The following is a 24,050-nucleotide window of genomic DNA, read 5'->3' on the forward strand; positions in this document are numbered from 1 at the left end:
AAACATCAAACAGTTAGCAGCATCGTAGCAATTACTTATTAACATCAAAGCTACCACCTAGCAACCACCTCAAATATTGCAACTATATTGGCCACCTGGACCACCACAGCAACCACCTGAAACAACATATTCACCATCTAGCAACACCATAGCAACCAGCTGGAGCACTATGGTAACCACATAACATTTATTCATTGTATGTTTTACCGCAACTTTATCTAAGGCAGGAAAAAACACCAGACATTTATTGACTTCTTTATTTCTATGATTGCTTGATCATTGTCATCACCAGTGAACAATTTGCAGGTCAGGAATACACAGTGTACAGGGCACAAGTCAGAAATCCAGTGTACATTAATATTGCAGCCGAGTAAAATTAGAGTAAAATGCATTTTAATCGTAGTGTAATAGTATTAGTAATGGCATTACAATTACTGTGTAATAATAAGGTAATACAATGGTAATGTAATAGTAGACAATGTCGTCTGGTAGTTGCGCTGTACAGTAGGGTGACGTCTCACTTAAGGGTCACATGACCTGCTACTTACAGTAAAAGCCAATATGGCAGAAATGGCTGCACTCGCACCATAACTGCACCTACATTTCCATTTCAACATTAAAACACTTTTACTGTCGGTCCGCTTTCGGGAAAACGACCGCAGCCATGAGGGAAAGACAGAAGAAGAAAAAAGGGAGGACGTGGGCAGAGGCTGCAAGAACGGTAAAAATACATCGCTGTGTGTTTGTTTTTGCTTGTTTTCGCTCGAGTTCACTCATATACGCTTTGCTTTTCCCACCTATTTTCATCAAATACCGCCCCATAGTTTTGGGCAATGGGATCCCTGGACTCGAGGTACTATTGGCTGACGGTTTGTGTTGTTATTCTGCTGACCAAACAAAATCACGAATCGATTGTTGATAATATCCAGCAGCCAATCGTAGCACGAGAGGCGGGATATGTCAAAATACAGGTAGGAAAAGTAACGTCGTGTACAACAGTGTTTAGGAGTTCATGACCTGCTGCTGGAGTGTTAAGTGTATAAACACAGGCCCGAATGCTAATACAAATGTAGCATTAATTCGTTTTACAATAAAGAATTCCCACTTATTTCTCGCTTTTCTGTACTTTCGTGCTTATTTAATAAACTTTTCTTTTACGACTGTTTTCATTGCTACCACTGGAGGCTTACCGACGCGAATGACGTTTGTACACCTAGCTAGCTATGCTAACCTGGATTACACTTTCCCGATACAGCCAAAATCAGCTAGTAAACGTTCACCGTCACGTCCCCTGATCATTAACATTGTTGAGGAAATAAATCAGTAGACTCTTGTTTTAGTTTCTATGAGGGTTTATCGAATAATTTAAGCTAAAGTTGCTATAAAAATATTCAAGCTTAAAACTATGATGGTGGTGTATGTATAGAATTGAAATAAAACACACAACAAAAAGTCTCAGTAAACAGAAGAAATATGTATTGCTGCATGCAAGTAATAAAAAGTTGAGTTTAAATAAAAAAAAACATATAGTTCCTTTATCAAATGTACATATGCACTAATATTCGACCCCAGTTTCAGTATTTGTGGGACATTTTCAACTAATAAGCCATTTCTGTAAGCTATTGACACTTCTATTGTGGAATCTTTGTCCATTATTCTTGTGCAACAGCTTCCAGGTTATTAAGGTTTGATGTCTTTAATGCTCCAACAGTTTTCTTTAAATCTCACCAACATTTTCTGATATATAAAGCTGGAGACTTGAAGCCACTCAAGTAGTTTATTGTGAGAAAAGTAGTTTGGCTGCAACTATCAAATAATCGAGTATTCTTTCGATTATTCCAGAGATTAATCGAGTAATCGAAAAGAAATACTTTTGCTTTAATAAAGAGCAAAAATAAATACATATAAGATCAAATAAGACGTGTCTCTTAAAACAAACTACATTTTTATTCCTTGCATACAGTACAGTTTATAGAGAACACTTCTGAAATGCAAAAACAAATACATCAAAAATAAATCAAATTACCTTTAAAATGTAAACAGGCAACCTAAAACTAAGGCATAAATAATAATAAACAATAATACATGAACACTGCCTCGAATTTGTGCAACTTTCAGAACTAAAAGTTTCAGCTACAGCTCACACACAACATAAAGCTTTAATATTTTGTTGGGAGGTTTTGTGGTATTTGTAGGAGGTTCTGTCAGGATTGTATCTCTTAGATGAGGTAGATTTGGTGTGTGTGTGTGTGTGTGTGTCTGCCTAAGTCTTCAAAAAAGTGTGTGGTGGTTGTGATGAAGAAAAGTCAGCGTATCAACACGACGCTCTGATGGTGTGGATGTCATACTGAGTTTTCGTTTTTTCAGCTTAAAATGATCTCAAACTTTATGTGGTTTTCTCTGTCCAGACTCCTGTTCACTATTTTCTCTCTTTCTATATTTTGCAGTCCATGCTATCAAATCTCGGCTGCGTCCCAAATCGATACGTTCACATTGAACAGTACGCACGAGCGGCGAGCGTGTCCAAATACGTAGTATTCATTAAACTGTACGCAAAAAGCTATAGAATCTCTAATTGCATTAAATCCACATGAAAAAATTTATAGTACTATTCAGTCACACTAAATTGCTGCTCACCTCAGCTTACTTTAAATTCAATCACAGCTACATATTTAAATTCTTCCTTTGATTTTTAATTCTTTGCCAGAATGTCATACCTTTACATGAACTTTTGTCACCATAACTGTTGACTACTAAGTTCCCACTGTTGGGCCCCTGAGCAAGACCTAAGCGGTTTGGATTGTGTTCAGTCACAATTGTAAGTCACTTCAAATAAAAGCGTCTGCTAAATACCTGTAAGTGAAAAATAAAGTAAAAAGGTCAGAACATTTGTTTAATGCAGTTATCTTCAGTAGTGAACAGCTGAGAAATGCCCGCTGTTCTGCTAAACAGTAAAAGATCCAGTTTTTTGGAGGTTCATTTTGGGCTCCTTTCCAAGGCCTTACTAATGAGGCACATTTCAGCTTTTCATTTTAAACCTTGAGGCTGATGCACTGTTATTAAATTGCTCAAACTACATTACTTTGTAGTTAGGTAGTAATTAACATGATACAGTGATTTTGTACTAGTATTGAAAATGACATGTCAGTGTGAATGTGAAAAATGAAAAATTAAGCCCATTGTAAAATTAAATGAAAGAAAATGTTAAAGTAGCTTTTAATTTTGTATGACTTATTCGTGTTTTTTATGTGAGAGTAACCTAGTGTGTGTGTGCTGCTGCAGTTGCAGTGTAAGTGCAGTTCCTGGTGCACTTGCATTCTTGGTTTATTGACTGAGTGGTTGGTTCTGTATATTCTTTTGCTGAGGCTGGGGCCACGCTGTGCTGTGGTCATTCCACTGAGACTTTGCTATGCTTGGTGGCATGTGTGTGTAGTAGAGTGTGTTGACTAACAATTTGTTCTTGAACAGGTTTATAGAGTTATCCCATTATTTAAGTGCTCCTTTAAATAGCTTACACTTACAAATTTAAAAATTTGATTAAGGCAGCCTAAATTAGCAAACTAATTATATATCTTCACATGCCAGAAAAAAACTGCTGGTACATGGCAAGGTGTAATGAAATTCTTAAAAGTTCTTAGTAGGGCTTTAAATGTGTGCATAATAAGTAATTGGTGTTGTCTGGCTTTTTTCTCACTTATTAGGGGTTTCAAGAGAGTTCAAGAGAGGCTTTATTGTCATTTCAGCTATATGCAAGTACATATTGAAATGAAACAACATTCCTCCAGGACCAGGGTGCAACATAGAACAACAAAGTGCAAGACAATACAATAAAATACACAGTGCTTAATGCAGCAGCAGTTCTGTATGCAGTTCTTACACAGTTCTCGATGCAGCAGCAGACTGAGCCCAAATGGCTACATTTATGACAGGAGCAGGATGATTTCTCATGTGATGCCATCTGAGGGCTCAGGGGACTGAAATTTCTCTGCATTCTTTGAATCTTTTCACAACAGATATTGAAAGACCGACAGTGTTTGTGATTTTGCTGAACCACAAGTAATTGACAGTTCTCTCATAAAGTTTGACACAAAAAGCCGTGGCCTATTTATCTTTGAGAAGACTAAACCTTTGGCGGCTCCTTTTATACCCTATGATTACCAATTCACCTCTTTATTGCAGAATCTTGCAAAACAGTGTAACTGATATTTTTATAGTTTTTTGCCCATTTCAATTTTTAGAGTGTGTTGCAGGTCTCAAATTTAAAATAAAGTCAAGCAGCTAAATCAGGATTTAAACTATAGAAATATAAATGAGATGACGTGTAAAACAAGTAACTTTAAGATAGTTGTGTTTTTAACTAAACAGAAAGAAAGACAATACAATTCACTGTGCATGGAAACACACCCATTGTGTTAAGCTGCTGTGGTGGTGTGGGTTGACATATTTGGGTTAAGAAAACTCAGAGACCAGTGACATTATGTGAATATGAGCATGACAACAGCTTCTTTTGACTATTTTTGTGTGTATTTAAGATTGTTGTTCATATTTTATTACTATTATTTTTAATATTGTTATTATTATTATTATTACTATACTTGACCTTTTTAAACACTGTAAACCACTGGGCTAAGCCTAAAGCTTATTGCATTTTTGGGATTCAGTCTGTCATTACCTGATCCAAGACAAAGGAAATTAATCATGCATGGCTAAAGTCATGGTATTACTAATGTCACCCGCTGCTGACACAGCTGGGTAGTAAAAACTCTTGCATTGCTCCATTGACCGACTTAATTATGGAAGTAAACTTCCAGCTTACACATGAGCACTGATCATTTACACACTGTCATCGATAGACATTGTACACATCGGTAAAAGTGATCTGTTTACCTATACAAGAAATAATCTTATATTAAAGCTTTAAGATGGTAATCAATAATAAGGGGCTTTTTTAATTGCGACCTTCAAGCCCATGGTGCTGTAACGCTCACATGAGTGTGGACAGTGGACTCTTTTGGCAAAAAGACGTAACACTGAGGTGAACATATCTCTGATGTAACACTGTGGTAAACGTACCTCTATCCCAACATTTTAATGTGTTGCAAGCATCAAATACAAAATGTGTTCATATTTGCAAAGTACAATTAACTGGTTTAGTAAAACATAAAGCTTTTTTTCTTAAAGGTGCAAGAGAATTAACAAATCACAGATTCTTTTAATTGCATTTTACAAAGTATTCGGATTTGTAAAGGAAATTTTAGTTTTCATTGACCTTTGATTTATGCTTGGTATCAGTTAAATGGCTTATTTTTAACATCCTCAACTGAAGGGTTTTTAAATGCATTATGGAGTATACAATTTTGTGCATAAGCTGTTTTTTAAATTTAAAAGTGTCATTTATAGCTGTTTAAATACAAAAATGGCCATGCAATCCAGAGCATAGAGAAATTACAATATTCGAAAGACAAAACCACTTTTGAGAAAACATGACTGTTCCCTTCAAACTCTTGAAAGTTGCCCCGCTATTTAACTGTTCTTATAGCAATACAGAAGAACATAATGAAGACATAAGAACATAATTGAAACAGTGTTATCACATGCTAGGGAGCATGTGAAGTACAGACATTTACATTATTTCAACTAGTCACATGTTCCCTGAAGCCCTCACATGGCAGGCTATATTGCTAATTGATTAGTTTTTATGGTATTATTGCAATGCAAACCACAAACCCTGCTGCTATTTTACCTTATTCACATTTAAACCACTGTGAGTTGCAGTGCAATCACCTCATATATTTTCTGATCTTTACAGGTACTTGAGAAGTTTCCGAACACACCAATGAGCCATAAAGAGATCCTGCAGGTAATTCAGCGAGAGCGACTCAAGGAGATAAGGTGAGGTCATCGTCTCTGCTTTAGCATTTATATATTGCTGGTACTTCATCTCCACGTTGTTTAGGCTAAGTGTGCATTATATGCTTACATTGCTAATGATTACATTCCTTTTTGTGTCACCTGTTTCTTCTGTCCTCCAGAAGGTAAGATTACATAAGAGTACATAACTTTTTCTTACTCTTTGTTCCGGCTACAAGACATGCATGCCTTCCCTAATTAACTCAGCATGCAATGGGCATTGTCAGCTTATTAGAAGTAGCTCCTATTTTAGTGCTTTTTAGTGACATGTACTAAGGGTAGTGGTATGGTAGTGCTGCTCTGCTTTTTCCACCCCCTTTCCACTGACATGGTGCTGACTATTCTTCAGAAAAACTGAAACTGTCTAAACAATAATGTATCAGATGTGGTAGTTTCCTTGCTGCACAGAATATAAAATAAGTGGATAGATATTAGGTTTTCCTGCTGCTCAATCTTTTTAGCAGCTGGGTCATGACACTGGCTAAGAAAACTGCTGACTGCATACATGCAACAGTCACTTATGAATGTGCAGTAACAACAGACCTGTAGCATAGAAATCTTTGCCACACTATCATATGCCATAGGTCACAAGTTATAAACCACTGGTCACAGAGCTGTTATGGATAAATTAGAGATAACATCCAGTAAAGTGTTTTGTTATACTTTAGAACTGTCCAGTTGTGCAGTATCAGTAAACATCTGCCCAAAAACGACGTTTTCTGTGGCACGGCAATACTTTCTCTGGACAACCCTGGTTGTTTGTTACATGGCTTTATTGCTGTTGATACTACAACATTTTGTTTCTTCATTTGACCACAAACTCATGATTCTATTATTTTATTTGGTTAATACCATGGCCATGGAAAATGGAAGATTTGTAGGGTGGATCTGGTTTAACGTTTAATTACAGCTCTAAATCAAGGCACTTAACAGAATGTATCAATTTTTGGCATATTGTCATTACAATTAGCACATTTATTAATAATATTAGATACACATTCACTATGTGCTACTGAACTACCAAACCAACATACATGAGAACTAATAGATTTCAGCCTTAGTTGTTTTTAGTTTGGATACAAGGCAGCATTGTTAGGACTAAGAATCCGACTAAACACCAGCAATTTATTTATTTATTTTCTGTCTTACTTCTGCTCTGGTATTTAGTGGTCGCCACATTGGATCATTCTGATTCACATACTTGATCTGGCACAGTTTTTACGCTGGATGCTCTTTTTAATGCAACCCTCCCTGTTTTGGACTTGGGCTTTGGACCAGCTTTGAGAGTGCACTGACAAGTGTCCTTTACAATGGCTATGTCTGTGTACACACCTGACTGGAAGATAGGCCCACTCAGGTTCGAACCCTGGATCTTAGCAGTATTGGACCAGTGTATTTTATCGCTGCACCACCCAAGCACCCACTGCACAGCAGCAATTTAAATTACACTAAAATAACCCTCCAAAGTGTCTTGTTTTAAGAAAACTACTAGATAGAAAACACCACTTTGCTTCATGTGAAATTCTTTGCCACTGTCTTTGTCCTATTTGTTATGTCCTTAAAACAGGGCAGTTGATTTGATTCCACCTAACAGTAGTCTGCAAGCACCTTACTTTTGGTGCTGAAATGGAATCTACTCAGCCAGCTGAGAACTGGCCTCTTTGCTATGGGCAGAAAAGACTGGTTCCAGATCAAGTAGTGGCATCTTGTTTGTAGAAAAGGTTTTCTGTTGGTATTTTTCCTTCTTGTCCTTGAATCTTAGTTTGTGTCTCTGTAACCTTTTTTATGCCAGGATTTTTTATTCATGCCAACATTGATGATTCATATACTGCAACACTGGGTTTTGTTTACAGAAAACATTTATTTTACATTTGCTTCTTTGTGCTAACTGTGATGCAATAACAGATTTTGGTTTGGTTTAACTTTATTATATGGTTTTATCTAGCTTAAAGCAATTATTACAATTTGTGTACAGAAGAATATATACTGCATTGCCAGTAGTATGATGTGGACAGCTTAAAACCTCATTTGAATTGTGTGCTACTTTAAACTCAAGCCATAAAGCTACAGATGACCAGCTTTTTTGCTGACATTTTAGAGGCCGTTTAAACTTACTTGGTAGTGAGTGTTGTAACTGAGAACACATTCTTTATATGCATGGTAGCAGTTGACCTGGGCTGCTCAATTGTTGGAAATGTGACATCCTATGATTATGCCATCAATCTGTTTAGTTTTTTTCTATTTTAATACCAGTGTTTGTCTAAAGATGTGGCTGAAATAAATAAAACTGCTAATTACAAGTATCTTCACATACATTAGCCCACATAATGTGTATATACACAAATGCCTTTTGTCAGAAATTACAATTCAGTTTTTAGTTAAAATAAAGCACAAAATAAATTGTTTTTTTTCCATAGACAGAAAATTTTAAATCCCAAAGCAAACCAACCAGCTGTGATATTAGCCTTTACATTATACTAATTTATACATAAAAGGCAATGTACAAATATTTGCTATTTTATTTTACAAAAAACATAGCAAATGACAATAATGGCATGTATTTACTTTCAACAAAGCAAATAATGCTGATTTAACATGTTTTCAGATGTGCTCCACTGGTTTATACGAGAACATATGTGGTGTTTAATGATATGGCACATATCAGCTACATAAATTATGTTTTGTAATATGCAATAAAAACAAGAAGATAAGGTAAAAGGAAGATTTTTCATGTTTTCTCCAAACTACTTGATTATATTTTGGTGGTCATAACTACTATATATTATATTTTGCTGGTCATAAAACACTCAACAGAAGTTGGACAGGGGTAAAAGAAGATAAGTGTATAGAGTATTCAAGTTGCACTGTTTGAAAACATTTCATAATAAGTATGCGAATTGGTAACAGGTGAGGGTATCATGGTTGGGTATTAAAGGAGGATCTACCAAAGGCTCAGTTTTTGCAAAGTTCATGGCTCACCATGTTCTGCTTAACTTGAGAGAGAAAATTGTCAATCATTTGTCAATGCAAGATTACAAATAATTTGGGTCTTTCACCATCTACCGTACATAATATTGTAAAAAGATTTAGAGAATTTACAGTAATCACAGTCCATGTAGGGTAAGGCTGAAAACAATCTGTGGTAAAAGTTTAATGTTTTGTTGTGATTAAAAAATAGCTAAGATTGGATAGGCATATAGAATGGTTTTTACCCGAGTGCATAATATTATTATTAATTAAAAAAAATAATTATAATAATAATCTGGTAGCTTATAGTTACTCAGGTCTTAGGTTAAACACAATCACTACTAATTTATAAACTATTTCTAAATTTAAAAAAACTTTATTTTTTCAGCTCTGTCACTGATATGATGGTATAATGTTTTTTAAAGTGTTATTGTAACTTGCCTGATTGTGTATTTTAATTTATTGTTTTTTCTTTTTTGCCACAAAAATGAATGCATACATATTCCAGGTTGAACATTATTTAGCAGCAATAAACAGCATGCAAAATGTGTTATTTTTTTGCAGTTTTTTTAAATGTACACTGTGATTTTGGTTTCTGCAGTGGGACCTCACCCCTTGCCTGCCTCAATGCCATGCTCCACACAAACTCCCGGGGTGAGGAGGGAATTTTCTACAAAATCCCAGGTAGAATGGGAGTCTATACACTGAAGGTGAGTGTGAATGATACTGAAAGTAAAACCTAAGAGGAGTAGCGTTGTGTTCTTTTAGACAGGAGGAATATGACAATGTGTGACTAAAAAAATTTCTAATGCCATTTATAGTACATTTACATTTACATTTTCAGCATTTAGCAGACGCTTTTATCCAAAGCGACTTACACAATGAGCGGAACACAATGAGCAACTGAGGGTTAAGGGCCTTGCTCAGGGACCCAACAGTGGCAACTTGGTGGTGGCAGGGCTTGAACCGGCAACCTTCTGTTTACTAGTCCAGTACCTTAACCACTGAGCTATCACTGGCTATCACACATAGTCTTGCTTAAACATTTCTCTGATGCATTGTTTACATGTTGTACTACAGTGACTGTGTCACTACAGTAAATCATCAGTTAGCAAACGAATGACAAGGCCTGACACTGCTGTTCTGATAGTGTGGCTAAAAACAAATCATGTTTGTTATGATTATTTGTCGGGGATGAGTTTCTGCATATTACACACAAAATGAGTCAATAGTTGTTTGGGTGGATGAAATTAAAGAACACCACAGTGACTCATGAACAGAAATCTAACCTGACATCAATGTTATGATGCTTTACACCCTGTTTGAGCAGAAAGACATTGCGGATGCGGTGAAAAAGCTATCAGAGGAGGCTTCTGAAGACAGCAGTGATGACATGTCTACAGCACGGAACAGAGAAAACAACAACGGTGCCAGCAGCAAAGAGGGCAGAAAACAAAGGTGGAGGAGAAGAGGTACCTGACTTACAATACTAAGTGATGATTGCTAATCATAAGCCTCACAGTTCGGTTGATGCAAATTGGGATTTATTCAAATGAAAACAAATTCTAGGCATGTTCATGCAGCTCAGTCAGAAGGGTCTAATACAACAAAGCAGCTGTTACCTGTGACTAAGTACCACAGCTGTAAAATGTGTGTTTGTTTTCTAGTTGTGGTGCCACAGGGTAAAAAGCCATAGCTTTTTCAGACCGACATTTTGTTTACAACACCAATTGTATAAGGCCAATTTACTGGCCTTATACCTGCAGAATACAGTATTTTACCTACCTGCCATGCCACAAATGACTGGTAGTGCCAGTTTTTTTAACTGGTAGTCTCTGTGCCTTACAAGTATTGATTCACTTTAGATAAAGGAATGTCTGTTTAATCACGGCTTCTTTGCCAGACAGCTTCTGACTTCTATGTTGCAACCTGCTTTAAATATTTTTTCTTTTCTTATGTTGGCATTCCTTATCTTCTTTCTGGGAAACTTAGAGCGGAGCTTCCTCCAAATGCGTGACGACACCCTTATGAGCAGGCGCAGGCCTCACAAGTGTATCCACGCTGGATGTGAGCTTTTTCAGTCAGTGGAGTATCTGGAGTACCTTGCTCTTTTTATAGTTGTGGCTGGTTTGAATTAAAAAACTGGCAAGTGTAGGGTTCCAACATGACCTCTTTCATTATACCAGTGCATTTTAATTTAGAAATCATTATGATAAAATAGTATAATTTACACCAAATACTCCTTTGATATTACAAGTTATCTGCCTGTGGCTTTTCCACTTACCAATAATGATGAAATATTATTAATCGCTCACATTCACAAACAACTGCAACACAACAAACAACTGCTGACTGCCAAATTGCTGAAAAAGTGTCTGAATCTCAGCTGTGCTGTCGACCTGCCCAGGCAACCAAAACACAGTTGGCTCTGTCTGGGAGAGAGGGGCTGACATGTTCCTCAGTGCTGATGCAAAAGTGTTTAGGTTTGCAGATGTGTAGGGCTTTATTCGGGTATTTTTTGCTTTAAGTCCAGGTAAGTCAGCAGCGTTTTTGGACATTGTTGACATATGGCTTTTGTTGTGCATAGTATAGTCCTTGCATTCTTATGGATGTGGTGATGAACAATGTTAATTAATTGCAGTGCAGTGTAAAATATTAAAGGTCACAAGCACACAATAGTAGTTTTAGCTTTTGATTATATTATGCACTGTAGATGGTAAAATACTAAAAAAAGCTTGGTGCAAAAGCTTGGTGAGGAATTTTGTTATTAAAGTGTTTGTCTTTTTTTGAACTACTCAAACATGATTGTATTACAGGTTTACGATCTTTTGTTCTCAATGTAAAATTATTAATTTCACAACTTTTTAAAACATGCAAGAATTATAGTAGTAAAAAAACAAAGTTGGCGAGGTAATTATAAAATGTCTTGTCATTGTACTGTATTAATTCTAATGCAGGCCAATTTGGGTATAAGAATATGACTTTCTGCCCTTATTAGCATTTTACATACGGTGCCAACTTCACTAAAGTTAAGGTTTCTACAAGTTTGTCATGGTTTCAGTTTCTAAACGATAATGTTACCTTACAATAAGTTATAAACAACAATAAAGAATACAATACTTTTCCTCGGATTGTGTGACACTGACAGAAATATTATAAGCAAAACCGTTGACTAAAAGTTAACATTTAAATCTTTATGTCCACATTTTCACACAGATCAACTCAGCCTTAAACAGGAAATGTTTTTAGCAAAGGGAGACCACTTCCTCATCTTCATATAGTCGAGAATAGTATAAAACTGTAGCACAGAGAGAGCGCTTTAGCCCAGTCTGTTCTACAAATGTGTGTGTAAACACAAAAAGAGTGATGCATTCTATCAAAGTGGCTACAAATTACAGTAAGTGTCATTTTACATTATAGCTGGAAACTTCTAACATTGTGATACATGCAGGAATGAGCCAAGTACTATAAAGAGCAGGAAATAATGCAGAACTTTGGCATTCATGGTTTTCAGCTAGATAACGTTTTTAATACTCTTTTTTTCTAAAGTTTTCTCATAATGTATTTAATACTTGACTTTCTGATAGGGCTGGATTTTAAAAGCAGATCTTTACAATGAAAGGTACTTTTATGCTGGTTGTAAAGTACCTACTGCTTTTAGTAGGTTTAGTATGAGCCCAAAAGCAGCAGTTCAGATGATTTGTGTAGAAGCGTTCTGCAAAACAGTGCAAGAAACCAATAAAAGCAAACTCCTGAATAACCACAGCTCAGCACTTTTACTAGATAATTATCTGTTACAAATAGCTTTTGTGCATTCACAAAAATCAGCCTTAAATAACTCTGAGAAGAGTGTAATTGTGTGTTCGTCTGCTCATTCTCAGTTGCTTAAATGCTGTGCTGTGTTTGTTTTTAGGGACGTCAAAGCTACAGTCACAACCATCTTCACCACAGTCTCACTGTTCTTCTCCTTCAGTCTCTAACAGCAAGCTCATGTCTCCATCACAGAAACATAGCAAGAAAGCGCTAAAACAGGTGCATCTTTCTGTAAATATCTATATATAAAGAGTTTTATTTTAAATTGCAGTTAATTTAGCAAAATTCTTATGTAAAATAATTTTATTTAATTTTATACTTTTAAGAAGAAAGTGCATCCTCACCAGTCTTTAAAGTGGATATAATGCATTTTGACAAATCACATTTTTACTTTTGATATTTCTGTTTGTTCCTTGTACAGGATGTGTTAACCTGTCTTTCCTTAGAAATCATAAAAACTAAGATGTACAACAATAAAATGACTTTATTGTTATGATTTTATTGCATATATTACATTACATTAAAAATCAATAAACAAGCACTTTCCCATGTGGATTGAAGGCTCTAAAACAGCAGCACCAGAGGAATCAGCGGCGTCAGTGTGGACTCCCCACAACCTCCAGCCCTCGACTTCTACTTAAAACTGTCAATATGAGCGACTCAGCCTCCTCCAAATCTGGTATGTTCCCCAACTAACAGTGTTTATTAATTTTTAATGTACTTAACCTTGCTTACCTTGAAATATCTCGATTACATTCTTGCTAAAAAATTTTATTTTGTTCAATTGAAAAATTGGTATCAGCGTAAAATCAATGCACCTGCTAAAAGGTTACATGACAGTTTACATCAGAGAGTTTTGACAGACCTCAGCAACACAGTAATGAGAATAGTTTGTGGATTAGGGGATTGCAAACTATCTAAAGTACATAGAAATGTGCTGGTTTATATTATTCACTAACAGAACATCCAAAAATGCAAAAAATATTTGTAATTTCCTTTAATTAATGCCTAAAGTTTCCCAAAATCTGAAAAATCAAGGTTTTTTGTGGTAAAAATAACACCACTTCATGTCACTTTTTTTTCGTTTTTGGAGGCTGGGAGCCGAAACAGTCAGAACGCTGCTCTGCCAGTTCCCAGAACTCCACCTCTAGCTCCTCCTCCTCTGTCAAAGTTGATGTGTGCCACACCACTGGTGCCAGGAACGTGTCTCAGCGTCCCAGTCGGCTCAGTGCACGTAAGTGTTTTTAGTGTCTACTAGTGAAGTGCACAAGTACACATCTACACTACTGCTGCAGACCCTTATCCTGACTTAACACTCCCCCTCCAACACAGGGATCAGAATGACTTACAGAGTGATGAATTGATTTTCATTATTCCCCATCTCTGTGCTGGTGCCATTTACCAGCCAGCAGTAGTTGAACCCCTTTGGCCCGCCCACCCTCAGACGTAGCCAGTCATGTCTGTGTAGGCGCTTATACGGCCGATAGCAGAGCTGAGATTCAGCAGTCATGGACCAACCCGGAGATGGAGTTGTGAATGTCAACAAGCATGGCTACAGCAAAATATAGTTTCTAGTTGAGTATCAGGTTGTGTAGTGTGAAGCATACAGTGATCAGAACACTTTAAAAGTTGTGCAGTGTGAACTTAGCATTAGAAGGGCCTGCTGGGATACAAACCCCAAGGTTGAGAACAATTGAATTTAGTGCTTAACGCCAAGCTCTGTGATTTCTATCCAATATGAATCTACTGTGCCTGTACAATGTTCTATTACATTATTATGTAATATCTATTACAATTATTACAAGTAATAATTCTGGATAAGATAATTTTAACTAAAACAGTGCGCCATCAGTATTCTTAATGATTCTGTTTCAATCAACCACACTCTCATTTATCTCTTCTGTTTAGGCCAGCTGAGACGAACCAGGTGTGAGATTGATGTGGAGACACCTGATTCCATACTTGTCAACACAAACCTGCGGGCCCTAATAAATAAACACACGTTCTCCCTGTTGCCCTCAGACTGCCAACAGAAGCTTCTAAAGCTGTTACCAGAGATTGATCAACAGGTGGTTGTTGCATTAATAATGATGTAATTTTGATTCATCTGTTTGTCTGTCTGTGTATAATGACATATTAATAATATCCTTTATTATAGTCTTGTGTAGATGGGCTTTTAAGGGCTAGTTCTGCTCTGAACAATGAGTTTTTCACATCTGCAGCACAATCATGGAAAGAGAGGCTGGCTGAAGGTTGGTTTCTTTACCTACAGTTGTACTGTAGATACATTACATACACCACCATGTTTCAAAGTGTTTTAAATACTTACTTGTTTTTAACAGGTGAGTTTACTCCTGAGTTGAGACTGAGGATGCGGCAAGAGATTGAAAAAGAAAAAAAGGTGGAGCATTGGAAAGAGCAGTTTTTTGAAAGCTATTATGGGGAACAGTAAGTTTTTCTGTACACATTAAATATGCATATTCAACAGCATGTAAAGCCAAACATTACACACATGCATCTCTCTTCAAAACCACGAGCATTAATACAAAGTTGATTTCCAATCTGCTGCTATAACCTCTTTTTTAACTAGAATTGACTTACACTCACTATTCCAGTTCATCCCAAAGGGGGTTGAATTGGCTTAAGATCAGTTAGTTCAGCCGCTCAGGTGGCGCAGCGGTAAAATACGCTAGCGCACCAGAGTTGGGGTTTCGAATACATTGTATCGAATCTCAGCTCTGCCTTCCGACTGGGCTGGGTGGTTGCATGAACAACAATTGGCTGTTGTTCAGGGTTAGGGGTAGAAAGTCGGATCATAGGTCTTCATAACTGGTGCGACTGCGGCCCCTGCTGGCTGACTAATGGCGCCTGCACAGGGCTGAGGAATAATGCTGATGGGGGTGTGGCCCTCCGTACACAGTGCCCGTCAGTGTATGAACTAGACTCATGCAGGTGAAAAATGCAGTCTGTACTGACTGTACGGGGGGGGTCGAATCAGTTTAAAGGACGCACTCAGGGTAATTAGACACGACTAGATTAGGGGTTAAAAAAAAAAAGATCAGTTAGTTCAGTCAATTCCAGCTTTTCCAGATTTGATTTTTTTTTGCTTTGTGTATAAAGGTCTATTGATGTGTTTAAACGGACAAGGACTTCTCCAAATTGTTGCCATGAAACTGGGAGCAGGGGCTCAGCCCAAAGATTAATATTCTTTTATACGGTTTAGGAAATTAGAGTTCTCTGCCATCTGCTAAACCCCAATTCATCAAACCGACAGATTGTCAAGTGTAATTGATTGCTCAAAACGAATTTCCAGAGTGCTCAGGTGGAGCAGCATTCTAATGTGCTAACCCACCAGCACTGAGATATTGAGCCCTTTGAGCTTTTGAATACTAGGTGGTTGTAGCATCCTGGCTGAGTGTCCAAATAGGCACAATTAGATGTGCCTGTGGAAGGGAGGTCAACTGGGTTTCATTGGTGCTATACAAACAAGATCTCTGCTATATAGTCGACACATCTGCCATAGCATTTCTCTCTGGTATGGCTCTCTGTGAGACTCGGCCACTGGTAAATAAAAGATGTGGCTCTTGTTGGTGAAGGCATGAATCTCAGTTCCCCTAGTACAGGGGTGGTGTAAGCGGCAAGAGAATTGCAAAAGGGGAATTGATTGGGAGAAATGTGGGGGGATTCACTGCACTGGGTTCACTACATTATTTTAGCAGATGTGCTTACAGATGCAGTTTGGATTCTGGTAGTATTGCAACTGAGGACAAACGTTTTTACTTGTTTTCTTTACTTGGTCGTTTTGTTCCGTAATCTTACTTTGTTTGGTGTGCTGCTGCCTCTAGACATATTTACTGATTACGGAACTGATTACTGTTTAAGCTAAAGAACAGATCTTTGATGAAGTCATTTTTAACTGTGGCATCCTATGAAAGTTCGAAAGTAACCAATTTTATGCATCTGTGTAACTGCAATAGCCAAACCTACACAATTAATGGGTTATTTACCTATTTTGCGCCATGTAGTGTAATACTAAAAGCATCCAAGGCCGTAAGTGAGAGAGAAATAAAGTATTTATTTTTGTTACAGGTCTGGAATGAGCCAAGAGGAATCCAAAGAGCTGACAAAGAGCACTTGCAAACAAACTAAAGGTTCACCCATATCTGATAAATCAGAGTCATGCACAGAAGCACAAAAGCCAAATCGTACTGTTGAGGTGACTCAAAAAGAGCTCAGATCAAGAGGGGTAAAATTAACCGTCTTAATAAGCCATCAAGAACCAGAGTCATCCTCTGAAGATTCAGTCAAAGCCAGTCCTTCAGCTGTAGATGAGTCAACTGCATCTTCAGACACCAAGATTGCATTTTTGGAACAGGTGGAATCTACAGCTGCTTTGACTAAAGTGGAAGAACCAGCAGTTTCAAGTGTAACAGGTGAAACGGTAGATGAGCACAAGCCTGATAGTTTAACAACTACTCAGGAAGGTGTGGTTACCTGTTCCCAAGGAAAGGATACCTTGGAAATTGAGTCCATGAAGGTGTCACCAACCCCTGACTCTACAGTTACCACCGAGTCATTAAAGAGAAAAGTCTCTGTTGAATCAGAACTAGCAGAGAAGAAACCTTGTATTGCTCAAACAGAGGGGTCACCCACAACAACGTCAACAACACCAGCACTACACAGAGTTCCCCCTCTCAAAGTAGGTTTTGCTTTTTTTACAGTTACACTTTTACATTCCATATATTGTCATTTCATAGTAATTTAATTCAATTTCTTTTGGATACTGAATTAATCTCTGAATGTTTTCAGATCCCTGTGTCACGAATCCTATCTGCTCCTGAAGCCTCAGGCCAAGTCTCTCCAAGAGCTCCACATCCTTTAACACCACCCAGCATCCGCCCTGGAGGCACCGGTGCACGCACTTTAGCCGACATCAAAGCTAAAGCAAAACTAGCAAGGGAACAGCGTGCTGCTGCAGCTGCAGCAGCCAACACAACATTGAGAGGGACTTCTTCAGGATCTAGCTCAGCTGTAGGTACCTCAACACCCTCCCCATCTCGGTCCCTGTCAGAGGAGTTTTCACCAGCAAGCAGCAGAAGCCAGTCTGTGTCACCAGTAAAGACTAACTCTGCACCTCCTTTCTCTGAGAACGCAGGGGTTCTTTCACAAGCATGTCCTTTCTCAGGTGAAAACCTTAGTACAAGTCTTTTAAATGAAAAGCACTCTTCAGTGGTTTCGCAAACGCCTCAGTTGGTCTCAAACTCACATCATAGTCTCAATGTAGAAGGAATCCAAAAACCCTCTTTAAACGTGCCTGCACAGAATCAGAAGGAACAGAAGGCACATTTAACAGGAAGCTCAGTGTTCAATTCTAGCTCATTAATCCCTGCTAATAATCCATTGGTCACTCAGCTCCTTCAAGGTAAAGAAATTCCACTTGAGAAGATTCTTCCAAAACCACTTCCCAAAAAATTTCCTCATTCTGTAGCCAGTCCTGTAAAAGAAAAAGGGAATCTTGGTAATACCACTGTGGCGTTAAGCAAGGAAAAACCTCTAGGCACAGGGGATATTGGCAGGGCTAGACTCCAGGCTTCAAGTTCCAGACCTGGAACTAGTGTGGACAAGCTGGATAAGAACACACAGGAGCGGATCCTCCATGTTCTGAGACACAGAAGTCAGCAGAGCAACATCACTATGTCAGTCTTGCAGCCGTCCAGTGTTGGGCCTAAACTGCTAGGTTATGTAGAGAGCTGTCAAGACCAACCAAGGTTCCGGTTCGGCCTCGTTGGACGCAAGCGGATGTCCAAACCTGCCATGACAGGACACTACCTCCTAAACATCTCTACATATGGTAGAGGGTCTGAGAACAGCAAGCGACCTCACTTAGCCAATGTAAAGAAAGAAGATGTAGGAGAGCTAAAAGAAGGGAGAGATTTTAAAAGAGGTGTTTATGCTTTTTCAGGGGGGCATTCAAACCCTCCTGGGATTCAGATTGAACCCACAAAACCAGATGATGCACCAGGATCCCACACACCAGAATTCAAACACTGTTCTCAAATAAAGTTGGAATCCCAGTCATTAAATTGTTTATCCAAGGCAGTAGATGGGACGTCTACAAGAACCAAAGAAATATCTCCAGGATCGCACCTTGATAGTAAACAGGGTATCTCAGGACCAAATCAATCAGACACAGACCCAGACATGACCTCCTACCAGTCTCAGACATCACACAATCAAAAGGAAACCGTGACGGGTGCATTATATGGCGGCACAGTCAGCATGGCTATGCCCCACGCAATGAATCACAGCACTGACAACAGAACCTCTCCTAAAGTTACATGCAGTAGTGACAACGCCAATGAGGGCATGATGTCATTCTCTGTGACTGTCACTGCCATACCTGCAGGGCATCTTTTAGATCAGGGTAAAGGGGAGACCTCACCAGAACAGACCTTCATAGAAGCCTCTGGTATGGAAGACGTCCAGTCAAAGTGCTACTGTCGACTAAAGGCCATGATCATGTGTAAGGGATGTGGGGCCTTCTGTCATGATGACTGCATCGGCCCCTCCAAACTGTGTGTCTCGTGCTTGGTGGTCCGATAGCGATGATGATTATGATGACTGTTGGCAAAAAAAATGTAAAGTCAGTTATGCAGGGATGGGCATTTTTACAAATGAATTACTCTGCAGGGAAAAAAAAAGTGTGGGTCAGTGTGCAGGTACTTAGCACCATAAAAGCATTAGTCATTTAGCCTTTAGACTTTTCTCTCAGCGATTACTCAGAAGTAATACAACTAACGTATGAATTTGAATACAATTAATATGCACGAAAACACCTTCTTGGCATGTTAGCTCCTAGAATGTGAGGTAAACCAGAAATAAAATAGCTGACTAAATACCACAGCTCCCCAATAATACAAATTCCCCCCCAAAAAACAGCTAGTGTAAGCTGTTAAAGTATAACTAAAATAGACTTGGGTGGAGGAAAGGGTAAAGCTGCTATTTTGAGGGCAGGTTTGACATAGACGCGCTCGGGTAGCTCGTCCATAAATTACGCTAGCTCACTACCGCTGGGATCCGGAGTTGAATCCCCTGTAGTACCATCGGCTGGTAAGGGGTCTACATACAGGCGGGATTAGCTAGATCTGAGCGTGGACTGGCCAAGGCCCCTTAATAGATTGGCATCCTGTCTGGGATGTGTCACTGCATTGTGCCCAGTGATTTTGGGAAAGCCGGACCCACCGTCATCCTCACCAGTATAAAGTGGTGTAATAACGTGAAAATGCAATAAAATAATATTGGGCCTAAACTTCCTTTATCTTTCTGATATCAATAATCCCATGATACTTAAATAACATAGAAAAAAATAAATAGAATAAAATATGCTTGGTTGGGTGTAAGTAATATTTGGAGGCAACCAAGTACATTATATGTTTGGGGAAATCTAGCTAGCACAGTTGCGCAATTAGGTGCATAAAGAACAAGGGACTGGCGGAAAGATGCATGCACAAAGCAAGGCATATTTTGCAATCCATCATCCTAACCATCAGCAGCTAGCAACATAAGTTTGCGTGTTATATTTACATTAAGAAAAGCAAAGTTAATAAAGGCCCACATGTTTCTTATGCCATGTATTTAAGTCCTCAAAAAAGTAAACATTGCGCTTAACATTGCGCTTAACAACTTTTCAGAGTAACTACTAGTTCTTGTGCCCATCCCTACAAGCCAGCAGGTACTACAATTTGGCTCAGTGGTACAAGAAAACGTCTCACTGTGTTAATCTATGGAGCTGGATCTAATATATACAGTATATTACCCAGTCTGCCTTTCATGCTGTCGCTCTTTCACAAAAGGAGAATTTAATGTACATCATTTGTGCAATGCAGATTAATACTTCCTCTCTGACAAACTGATCACCTAGTTTCAGACTTACTGAATAGTAGCAATATGTAAACGCTACAGTCCTATTCTCATATTTTTGTACATTTTAGAAAACATAGTAAGAGTATGCTACTATTTTTCTACATGTAAAAATCTTGTTCCCCTCAGCAATCATTGATCTTTAAATACTGCAATTATCTCCTTGATCTTTAAATACTGTGCAGCTTGTTGGATTAGTAACAATGATAATATGGACTTACTCAAGCAAAGCACTTTTGATGGATAGTTTAAGCCTTAGTAACTAATGAAAAGTCACACAAGCTAAAATACCAATTATCTTTAAGAATGACTGTGAATGTTAAAGCTTATTTAAAAGACCCTGCATTATGTCTAGGCTAAACAGTACTGTTCGACGTGAGCAGCGTCAGTGGCTGATGGAGTTATTTGTAGAGCAGAAGAGACTGAATAGCACTCGGCGGAAAACAATTTTGTACGTAGGATGTGGAACTCATTTCTGTTCCTAATTGAAGGTGGCAATAATTTGTACATTTATGTTATTTAGAACTGATCTCAATTTAAAAGCACATTAAAGTCCCTTTTAACTATCTAGATGAAAAATCATATCTATGCCTTGTTAGAGTTGCACTTTTCTATGATGAAACTTTGAACTTGAATGAACTGCTTGCTGTATAAAGTATGTTGTTAGTTTAGTAGGATAAAAGCTGAAGCACTTCTCAATCGAATAATGTTCAGTTCCCACTCAGGAGCACACCCAGGTCTTTATCATTTCACTATTTGAATCAGTTGAATCACGTTTGTATTGTTTACTGCCGATACTCAAAGGAGTGTGAACTGACAATGAAATTCCAATGCTGTACATATTCTTTAGTGTATTTGAAGTTTTTAAAGACTATATAAAAGATATGTTGATTGTTAGCAATAGAAAACAGTAGAACACTCAAAGGGGAGGATATAAAGATGCTTGTTTTTATTGTGTAAATATTGGCTTTACTTATTATTATTATTTTTAACCATTTACTGGAGTCCACTTTTTATCTGACACATTTTTAGAAAACAAATCACACTAGAATTTGTCTTTTAACTCTAAATACTGCACTGTCCTAAGCGATTCACTTGAGCAGGTACACTTTGTTATGTATGTAGTGTATTAAACTTGTACATAAAGGGTATGCATTTATGCACCTAGGCATCAATCACTTTTGTAAAATTTCTGCCTTTTTACTTAGGACAATTAAAAGATTTTGCTTGGTAATATACCAAAGTAATTTATGGGGATAAGATAATCAGATGATAATTACATTTTGTTAGAAATTTTCTGTAGTGTGAAAAGATAATATATTTTATTAATATATTTTAATAAAAATACTATTGTTATACAAAACATTTAAATAAACAGGGTATTTACAAAGTCTTCTCTATATTTGCTGTTCAGTTTTATTATGCCTCTATCGAGGGAGCATGTAAAACTTGATACAGTGTCTTTGTTCCTGAATTCCTATAAATGTAATCCCCTAAGCAACCTGTCTTTGTTTTTCTGGGTTTTTTTTTGGTTATTTCACCTGGAATACTTGTATCTGTCTTTGTTTTTAAAGAAAATACTTTCATGTGGCATTATTGGATATCATTGTATAAATCATGTATGACTGAAAGCTGTTACCCTCTCTTGTTATCACTTTACATTTACATATATGTATGGGTTCCACCCTGTTGTGTTTGTGGTGTGAGCATAGATTTCTGATTCAGTAGTCTGTGTGGAGTGTCTTTGGGTATGAGGGGATTTTTCAGGTGACGTTGGTCTTTTTGTGTGAGATTGTAACTGTATACAAACTGCTTGTATTGATGTGTGCAGTATAAAATACAAGATTACACATCCAGTAGAGACTCGTAGGAGAACTGTGCTAATTCTTTTCTTTCTTGATTTTGCTTGATTTAGCGTTTGAAAAATAGTGATTTCATTTAAAAGAAACTTTGATCTTAATATATTTTTACATATCTATATTTGTAGAAAAAGATCATTTGGCTTGAATTAATAAGCAATTTTAAACACACCCCTCTATCCCCTATCTGACCCCTCCATCAGTGTCCGTATGTCTGTAGTGGTTATAGACAACATATTCAATGACTAACATGTTTTTAAGAATATATTGCTCACACAATTTTGAGAGGGAAGTTGTGATTTTTACATGCAATATTTTACAAGATTTGGCGATCAAAAAAACTCATAGAGTGGGATCCTTATAATGTGTCATGTTTAATTTTAAGATTTAAAATATTTTATGTTATCTAAAGGTGAATGTAATATACTAACTTTAATCAGCACTTGTAAGCAAATGTGTATTTTATTAATAAATAATAAAAATAAAATGCATCAAATAAGCAAATAGTGATTGCATTTATTTTTGTCACTTGATTTGCTATATTTTATGTGTTAACATATATTTAATTTGGCTGAATGTGCCAGTAAATGAGTAGAGTGTAAAATTTTCTTTTTTTTGTGTGTATTAAATTATTTGTGTAATTATTTTTGTATATTAAAACAACATTTTGTAATATTATTACAACATACTCTTATAAAACTGGTGCTAATTATCTGTGTAATGCTATTTTAGGGCTCCCCCAAGGTTCAATCATATATCCCACTCTGTTTAATTTACCACATATTTAAATGGTAATTAAATGAAAAAAGAAAGAAAGAAAAAGTTTGAGATGTGTTTGTTCTAGCATGATGAATTTGTCTGTGGTGTATGAATAAAATTCTGATTCAGTAGTCTTTGAGTGCGAGGGTATTTTTAAAGTGATGATGACCTGTGTGTGTGAGTTATTAACTCTATTTGATCTGTTTGTATTTATGGATGCCGGGCCAGCTATAAATGTTCAGAATAAGAATGTGTGTATAATGTGTGTATATAGCTGTGTGTAGCCTAGGTTGCTGGTTTAAGCCCCACGACTGCGAGGTTGCCACTCTTGGGCCCTTGAGCAAGGCCCTTCACTCATAATTGCTTAGACAATGTACTGTCACAGTACTGTAAGTCACTTTGGATAAAAGTGTCTTGTAAATGCCGAAAATGTAAATGTAAGAATAAAATTTATCAAATGAGCAAATAGTGATAGTGAAGCTACTGTGTCTCAAATTGTAGATACCTGTGATCAAAGGAAATGCGACGCCCTCCTGTCCACTCCTGTCCTTCCATCGAAGCTATGGAAGAAAGTTGACTAGTCCAACAAACCAAGTGCTTTCTCCAAGATCATGTAACCACACATTAAGTTATGTGACTGGTCAAATGTGACATTGCATTTTATTTAAAATTTTACACTGGTCAGGAAGAGGATGTTGTATTTAGTAGATAAAACACAGACTATACCTAACATACAGTCCATTCAAATTGAAACAGATACACTTTAAGTTTTAGACACATCTCAAGGATAATTAAAGCAAACTGGATGCACCTGACCATAAT

At 37.4% G+C, this 24,050-nt stretch overlaps 1 protein-coding gene across 1 annotated transcript; it reads left to right on the top strand.

Moving 5' to 3' along the window:
- Window positions 1-540: 540 nt before the first annotated feature.
- On the top strand, window positions 541-23,331 carry asxl2 (ASXL transcriptional regulator 2). Its single transcript, XM_063007532.1, has 12 exons — window positions 541-721; window positions 5,810-5,892; window positions 9,479-9,587; window positions 10,208-10,349; window positions 12,791-12,909; window positions 13,252-13,369; window positions 13,784-13,924; window positions 14,599-14,759; window positions 14,849-14,942; window positions 15,033-15,138; window positions 16,780-17,389; window positions 17,500-23,331. The coding sequence occupies exons 1-12, from the start codon at window positions 665-667 to the stop codon at window positions 19,291-19,293; spliced, it is 3,534 nt and encodes a 1,177-aa protein (XP_062863602.1). The 5' UTR covers window positions 541-664; the 3' UTR covers window positions 19,294-23,331.
- The last annotated feature ends 719 nt before the right edge of the window (window positions 23,332-24,050 follow it).

This window comes from Trichomycterus rosablanca, chromosome 13, assembly GCF_030014385.1.
Source record: "Trichomycterus rosablanca isolate fTriRos1 chromosome 13, fTriRos1.hap1, whole genome shotgun sequence".
In the NCBI taxonomy this organism is placed as follows: domain Eukaryota; kingdom Metazoa; phylum Chordata; class Actinopteri; order Siluriformes; family Trichomycteridae; genus Trichomycterus; species Trichomycterus rosablanca.

Bases quoted from the DNA above. Each gene is read 5' to 3' on its own strand.
- asxl2 (XM_063007532.1), top strand. From the start codon at position 665: ATGAGGGAAAGACAGAAGAAGAAAAAAGGGAGGACGTGGGCAGAGGCT. The intron at 14,943-15,032 runs GTTGGTTTCTTT...TGTTTTTAACAG, and splicing joins GAAAGAGAGGCTGGCTGAAG to GTGAGTTTACTCCTGAGTTG. The intron at 17,390-17,499 runs GTAGGTTTTGCT...GAATGTTTTCAG, and splicing joins ACAGAGTTCCCCCTCTCAAA to ATCCCTGTGTCACGAATCCT.